Here is an 8,504-nt window from a genome sequence, read left to right on the forward strand (position 1 = left end):
AGGGATGCGGGAGCGCAGGCATCACTCCCCGCCCCCAGGGCAGCCCGAGCGCCGCCGCGAGGAGCAGGAGCAGGAGCAGGAGCAGAACGATGAGGATGCGGATGCTGCTAACGCTACTGCTGCCGGGGATGCTGTGGCCGCGCGGGCTCCTGGCGTTCAACCTGGACGAGGAGCAGCGCAGCGTGTACAGCGGGCCCCAGGGCAGCTACTTCGGCTACGCCGTGGACTTCTACATCCCGGAGCCCGGCACGTAAGTGCCCCAGCGCCCCCGCTCGAGCCCCCTTCCCAACCGGACGGCCCCTCTCCCCATCGGGAGGTCGCTGGTGGCGTAGAGGAGGGGACTGCCGGCACCACTGCCCTGCTCTCCAGGTGCCCTCAGCCCCTCGCCTCGCTTCTGCCCTTCATTCCCCAGCAGTGACCCCTCCCTGTTTTGCAGGGTGAGCGTCCTGGTCGGAGCTCCCAAAGCCAACACCACACAGCCAGAGATCCAGGAGGGAGGGGCCGTGTACTACTGTCCTTGGCCAGCTGCACAGTGCAAGCAGATCCCCTTTGACACCACTAGTGAGTACATTTTCTGCCCCTGATGCTTGGCATGGTCTTGCCCCAGTTGCCCCGTCCGGCAGGTCGCCTCCATGCAGGTTTCTGTGGCCTCCCTTGGTGCCTGTAGTTTTCTAGAGAAGTTTGTGTGTGTCTGTTGTGGGGAAGAGTTAAATGTTCCCTAGGGAAATTGCAGTCCTGTGACCTTCAGGATCAGTGCACAGGTCCGCTTTGTGGCTCCTGTTCCCCGAGGCTCTGAGGAAAGGGGTTTCAGTTGTCTTAGAAGGAGCCGTCTGTTTGTTTTGTCTCCTGGACGTTCACCCTGTGTTTCACGTGCCTCTCTCCGAAAAGTGGAAATCTGCTGTTAATCTATGGGGTTATTCTCAACAAGGGATGTTCTGTCCGTTCCAACGGAGGAAGTACCCTGCATTGCACGCTTATTTAATTCTTCACAGAGAGGAAGAATTTTCTTTCAAAATAATAGATGTTGGATGCAAACTGATGTAGGCATAATGTGAATGGATTACATCCACTTTCAAAATCCCAAGACAGATGTTTCTTATTTAATTAAAGGGAACACACATTTTAAACAGTTCAGGCTGTTTATGCTTTCTGGTGCTTTCTCTTTATAGCACTTGAAAATATTTTGAATGTAGTGTTCCAAAAAATTAACATTGAATAATTTAATTTCAGATTTTGTAATTTAATCATTAAAGAAAAAGTTACGATTTTCTGTGTTATTTCTCATTAGTACTCTTTATTCATGCAGATATGAATATGATACACCAAAGCCTATTGATATAAACGTGACAGTTCATTCATGCCACTTCTATACAGCCAACAAGTCAATTGTATGCTTCCTCACTCACCCATACTGTTACTGTGATTATCCTCAATCAGGCTTAGTTTCTCATAAGATATTTTATCAATGCAGGGCAAGAGCAACTCCAGTCCCAAAGAGCATGTATACTGAACAGAGATATACCTATATTACTTATGTATCGTGTCAATACATATATGCATGTGTGTTCATATAAATCTACATGTACAGGGCATGTCCACTGTGTTTGCATATGTGCTTATGTGCTCATATATAGAGAAAAAATCCTCTTGCACCTAATGTTTACATCATATGGGGAAATAACTTCTTTACAATGTTGCAAGTGTAAAATATGTTAAGTATTAGGTATTTACCAGTTTAAAATCTGAAGCTTCCAATTCCAAAGGAATAATCCTTTTCATTTTAAAATGTTGTTTTGAAAAAAGTATACAGTGGAAATGTAGGGTCAGATCAGGTCATCCTGAGGAAAACCCGCAAAGGGGTTGCTGAAGAGACTCAAGAAATCTCCACAGATTTTCATTCCTATTGACTCTGAGAGACTACGCCACTGTTTGGAGGAGGGGTTCAGATCTGTGAAGCAGGCAGGGGGCATGGCTGCAAGATGTTGACTACATGGATGTAACCAAGGCTTTGGGCTGTGGTGTTGTGCCAATGTTACTTTGCATCCCAACAAGGGAATTTCTTATTATCATGGTAGGCAGTCCAGAACTCTAAGGTGAAGCACAAAATGTTCTCAAGAACTCCACAGAGGCAAAGCAAATCTGTGTGCCTGAAAGGGATGGAGAGAAGAGAAAGGGTTGGATACCAGGGCATGTGCCATATATTAGTGGAGAATCTCTTTTGTGTGATCTGGCAATGCAGAGCACTTGAATGCAGCAGTAGGCTGGAGTTAGGATAATGTGTGTGTGCAGTGCTCTGCATATGCCACCGCTTATTCAGGTAGCATTGATTTAGTCAAACGTTTGTGGCCTTACACCAATTCTCCTGCCCAAGGAAGACAAAACTAAGGATACGGTAATGTTGCAGTTGGAGGTATGAATGCACCATTGCTAGGTATAATTGGTTAGCTTTGTTATGGCTTGCCTCAGTGCCAATGTAGATGTGGTGATTGGTGTAAGAAACACAAGCCCAGGGTAGACTTGCCCAGCATGCACCAGTGCTTGCGCTGCCATGGTTTTGCTGTTGCTGGCACCCTTGCCTAGTAAGCTTCAAGCTAGGTTTCATGTGCCTTCCCCAGGTGTAGATTCCTCACCCTCCAAAATATTTCAGCTATATTAGCATTTTTTTCTGCTCCTTTCATTTCATTTGTACCCTGAAGCAGAACAGGCAATGTAGCCTTTAGTCTGAAGGAGGTTGTTTTAAATAATCTCTTTTAATATATTTCCCATCTTGGGGATTTTAGCAATCCAAATCTTTTGATAGATATCTTCAGACTATTCCACCTGTCTAGGTACTTGCTGTACAAATCCCTTGCACACTAACGCATTTATTCCTCCAATACCCTGAGAGGTATGATTATTCCCAGTGCACAGATGGAAAAACTGAGTCTCAAAACCAGTAGTTAAGATTATCTAAGATTATACAGGAAGCTTGTGGTATATCTGGAAATTAAATCTGGATCCATTCATTCCAGTGTGTGACCTTAACCACAAAATCATCCTTTCTCTCATATTAGGAACTTGCACTTACAATTAGAGGAAGAAGAGCTGATTTTAAAGGGGAGTACTCCATATGTAACAGCAGTTTTTGAAAGGTTTTGTAACTAATTACTTGGCTGTTTTGGAAATGACCTTCCAAAAACAGAAAAGAGAAAATGGTTACACTGTCTCTAAGCCAAGAGCTTGAATTTTGATGCATTTTTATACAGCACTTACAAAGTAAGTAGTTTTAGCTCGGCCCTAACCCAGTATTAGCTGCTTAAGGAGTTGTATTTGCTAAGCACAGTGAAAGGAAAACAAACTGCTGAACAACTAATAATCTACTTCAAGACCAGAATGTAATCTAGGGTGGTGGATAGAGAGAAATAATGTATTGCATGTCACGTAAACGGCAGCAGTATCAAGAGTTTCCCTAAATTATAAATGCAATAGGTATTTGACATGTTTTCATATTCTGGAGGTATAGTATCCCCTTGACATACATGAGTAACTTGCTTGCATTATGCTTATGCTTACATTTTCCCAATGAGGGGAGATTGTATTGCATATATGGATGTTTTTCTCACTTCTGCTGCCAACATTAATCATAAGATTTAAATGGAGCAACAAGAGAATGTTCCGTGGAAGAGAGCACTCTTCCCAAAGAACAATAATAATGCTTCTTTTTTAAGCAATTTGGAATTCCTCCACAAGAAGTATCTCTATGTGTTTTACTCTTGTGGTGTGTGGTCCATACAAGCCATTGTTTAAACTCTTGTAATGGTTATGCTTTGCTTTTGGAAAGACATTGTATCACTGGCCAACCCTACTTGGATAAGTGGGACTTGCATGTAATTGCATTTTATTATCAACCCAAGGTAAATAAACCTAATTTCAAACATTCTGTTACTATCCACCATCCTCTCAAATGTAGAAGAGGGGAAGCTGGCAAGTCTAATAAAAAAACCTATCAGGACTTAAGAAGTCTTGTACCACGTGGTGATATCATAAGATGTACATGAAGCTGCTCTGAAATAATTCATGGATACTATATACTACTTAGTATACAGCTAGTTACTGGTCCATTTATTGTATGAATACATAAGTTTATTTTAAAAGGGAATACAGTAACCCAAACAGGAAAGAGACCATTTCTCTGCGAGCATCTGAGGGTTCTTATAAGAGAATTCTGTTCAGGAAAAAGCCAAGGAATCAGAAAATCAAAAGAAATGTGACTAGTTTGAAAGGTGCTACACTCAACAGAAGAGAGTAGTTGTTCAGGAAGGGGTTCAGGGAAACCAGACTGAGAAAAAAGAGGTTCCTCAGGTGTCTGAAGAACATAAGTCTGCTTAAGGTGCCACTTTTAGGGAAGATAGCTATCTTTTGCTGTTTTAAAATAAACAATAATTTAGTATTAAGGAAGCCATCCTATAAACTGCTGCTTGTTGATTCCTGAAGTGGAGAACCACAGGTGCCAACCCCAGCTGAGACTGCTAGGTGAACATGATTGACACACTGGATACTATAGCACCAGTCCAGGGTGGGATTTTTGTATTTTTTTATTGGAGATCTAAAACCAGTGTGAATGAATGCAAAATGACTGCTTTGTAACTATGACATTAACAGTCATACACTATGCTTTGTTTCATATGGCAAATGTCAAAAGGCAAAAAACCTTTCTGGGTTGTGCAGCTTTCTTGCTACATGTTGGGCTTCCTTTCAGAAGCTAAGATCACATGCTTGCAGATCTGATAGTGGAAGGCGCTACCACTATTTTCATGATGGCATGATGTAAATGCCATAATGAAAATATCATCAAACATGTAGCCAGGGTTTAACTGATGTCTAGTGACAACTATGAAGCAAGTTTTAAATGTTTTCATTGCTTCAGAGCGTTGTGTTCTAACTACCAAGTGCAAAATGGGTTCCTTATTATTCTACTAATTCTTATTTTGTTTGATCCAATATCTCCCCGGACTCTCCTGAACAGATATCCAGCCAACCACTAGAAGAGTTTTGTGTTACTTCTGCTATTGTAAATGCTATTTACATCAATATTTGGCAGCTGGGTATCATAACAGGCAGGCGGACATTTGACTCAAATTGTGGTGTTTCCCTAAATTGCTTTGAATCTTTAAAATCCCTTACAAAGATGTACTAAGATCTGGGAGAGGGGGGTGAGATTGAAGTGTACATTATGTTCCTGTTACTGTTGTTTGTATATCAGAACATGTTCAGTTAAACCAAATATCATCCTAACTGAAATGAAGTATATGTCTACATTATACTGTAATGAAAAGCTGCATGAGCTAGCTCTACATTAGCAGTAAAGCAGTGTTAGGATGAAGTTCCATATGGACTACTTTACCATGCACAAAAGGGAGCTTGCTTAGATATATGCACACTGCTTTGCAAGAATACCAATAATACATTCATATGTGCTTGGATTATTTGTTGTGATACAGGCTTCCTAAACTCTTCAACAGTGGATTATTCCAAATGGTCATAAATCAGAAGCCCATCAGTTCATGATTACTGTCCTTCACAGCTGATAAAACTAGCCAAAGTAGTAGGTACTGCAGATTTTTTTTTTAATGTTTGACTTCAATATTAAGAAATCAAAATGTTCAGCTCCCTGTGCTGTACCGCACAAATAACCACTTTGCTCATGGACTTGTTTTTTCCAAAGAGCTGGTCCAGTAATTTTCCAGAGCACTAGACTAAGTTCTGATCCTAGTTCTGATACAGGTTCCTTCTTCCCAGGTCACTTCTTTGCTTTATTTTCTCTTGTCTAAAGTGGAGCTCGTAATATCTACTTCTGTGGTAGCTTTGAAGTTTTAACTATTAGAGTCTCCTGGATGACATTTGGTCTTCCAGGACTAATGTGATTGCTGTTCCTTCTTTAGGCCAGAAGGGGTAGCAGGAGAGCAACACAGAGAAATCTTTCCCCCTAATTAAATGCATTACTTTTAAAAGACTCAGAACATCTTGCAGCCAGGACCAAACTTGAATCCCCTCCCTAACTAAATATTTATGCATCAGATCTGTTGGAAAACTAATAATATGCATTGTAAAAAAAATTGTAATACCAGTTTTAAAACGTGGCACGTGATAGCAACAACTTTATGCTTTTTTTGTGTATAACTCTATTTTAAAAAAGCCAGTACAGATGGAACATTAACTTGCTAATCTTCCAGGATTTGGTGTATGCATTCTGTCCTATGAGTGTACTTTATCTTACAGTGGTCAAACAGTTTTCAAACTAACCAAAGAAAATATGAACATCCTGTCAAGAATTAAGAGGGGGAGGGGGAAATCTAGGTCAGCTCTGGCCAAGCATGCAGTTGAGAAAAAGCATGAGCCAGTTTGGCCAGGAGTTGAGCTGATTGTAACAAAATCCAGGTACTGTATAAGTAAAGGATGTATTGTGAGACTCTGGAGATTTAGTTACATGAAAAAAACTATTAACTGTAAAGATGGTGAGATCTTGTGGGAAATTTAGAATCCTCTTAGAAAGAAAGATTTGTATCTGGAGAGAAAATATGAAGGGAGAAAACATTCACTCCACCTTCAAATTCTGACACCATTCATTCAGCAACACCAGTTTTGTCTTACTGTGGGCTTAATGATTCACATGGAGAGTTCTGATTTATGTCAGATATGTGGTTCATTTTACCAATTGTCCAAACTTATTCTGAGAAGTAAAAGAGAGAAAAGTACCTTAGCTGAACTGGCCCAAACCTGATGTCTTTATTCACATGTTGTTTGGGGGTTGCATGTATGCATTTGTCCAAGTTTTAATTGGGTGAATCTTCTATGAATCTTCCTTTTTCCTAACTCAGGGAAATTAAAACTAAAAACTGTTTGATTTGGTCCAATTTTTAATTGAATATTGTTGTTATAAAAATATCTCAATAAATTAGTACAACAAAAACCTTATTTGTTTATACAAATTTTGTTTAGTTTAAAAATAGACTCCTCTTCATAAGCCCAAACTGTTTAGCTAGTTCATAGCACTAATATCCACGGTCTTCTCCTGTAAGCTCCATCAGGTTACCAGGGGTCCACTCTGAGCTAGGCTTGCTGGTTCCCTAGATTCAAGTTCCTGCCTCATGACTGTGCTTTGCCTCTAAACACCTTAGGAAGACTCAGAATTAGTGTCACTGTGAAAAGCAGGGAAAAAATGAGAGAGACATTGCTTGGGTGAAATACAGGCTTGGAATGGATAAGTTGTCTCTACCCTGCAACTCTACAGAGAGATGACTAGAAATAGGCACTTTCTGGGAGTGGGCAAGTTTCAGGTGGAGGTGCCCACTCCTACAAACCAGTGTTAACAGGATGAGGCTGAAAGTTAACAATGGGAATCTGCAGTGAGGCCACTAGAGTATCAGCATCAGGTACTGCTGCATATTGCACAAAATCTCACCTGAAAGCAGCAGGAACAGGTTTCTTACTCTGCAGAACAGTTTACGTTCCTTCCATGGAAGTCCAGTACTGTTTTCCAGCATAAAAAACCATGTTTAAAAAATATGATGTTCCTTTAAAGTAGTAAAGTGGGAAACAAATGTTGTAACTTAACATGGAAGCACCTGGCTTTTTTAAATGATAAAATGCTCTTTTCTAGCTCTGGGGAATCACAAGATATGAGTCTGAATATTGTGTATTCTGGGCTTCAGCAATGTCGCAGGGGGAAAGATACTGCATTTGCAAGAGTTAAAGCAGAAACAATTTGTTGCCAGCTATTTATACATGCATATGCTTAATGTCTATTTACCATGTTTACCCAAACTCAAGACAAGGTTTTTTCCCCCCATTTAACATGGCAAAGCCCCTTGTCTTGGATTCAGGTATGACATGAGAGACGCCTGGTCCCTGCCTAGGATCAAGGTCACAGCCACAACTGCTGCATGTGCCCCCTACCAACTCTTCCCCACTATGCTTACTTCTCCCGCTGTAGTCTCTGCCCCTCCAGCTCTGGCTCCTGCAGGGCTCCATCCCTGCTACAGCATGGGAGAGGGATCACATAGTTGCTCTAGCCCCAGCCTGGCCTGGTAGCAGCAATGGCAGCAGCTCTGGCTCAGGCTCCAGCTGTGGGGCCAAACTGGAGCTGCCACTGCTACTGGGTTGGGCTGGATCCAGATCAATGACATGCTAGCCTGGAAAAGGGACAGAGCCCTGCTGGAACCAAAGGGTAAATGGTAGGGGGGCTGCCAAGGCAGCAGCAGCAGGGGAGGCAGAGGCTGAGGGAAGTGGCAGGCAGCAAGGGGCGGCAGGCACCCAGGGGCAGTTGCTAGGGGATGTAGACATGGGGAGGTCAAGTAATGCAGGGGTGCAGGTGCTGGGGTGCACAAGCACGAGAGATTACAGGTGTTGGTGGAGATAAGTGATGGGGGGAGTTGTGAGCAGGCAAGGGGCAGAGGTCAAGCAGCTTAACTCCCCCACTGCCCCCCCCCCCCCCCCCGCGCCCCTCCTCCCCCCCCGTCACGCAC

The 8,504-nt window shown here is 42.3% G+C and overlaps 1 protein-coding gene across 1 annotated transcript in view; it reads left to right on the plus strand.

The window, feature by feature from the left end:
- Positions 1–4: 4 nt before the first annotated feature.
- ITGA8 (integrin subunit alpha 8) overlaps positions 5–8,504 on the plus strand; it is a 174,471-nt gene continuing 165,971 nt past the window's right edge. Inside the window, 3 exon segments of the mRNA XM_006031697.3 lie at positions 5–31; positions 33–250; positions 437–561. Of these exon segments, the coding sequence (XP_006031759.2) occupies positions 5–31; positions 33–250; positions 437–561 (370 nt within the window).

This window comes from Alligator sinensis, unplaced genomic scaffold (assembly GCF_000455745.1).
Source record: "Alligator sinensis unplaced genomic scaffold, ASM45574v1 scaffold114_1, whole genome shotgun sequence".
NCBI classification, from domain to species: domain Eukaryota; kingdom Metazoa; phylum Chordata; order Crocodylia; family Alligatoridae; genus Alligator; species Alligator sinensis.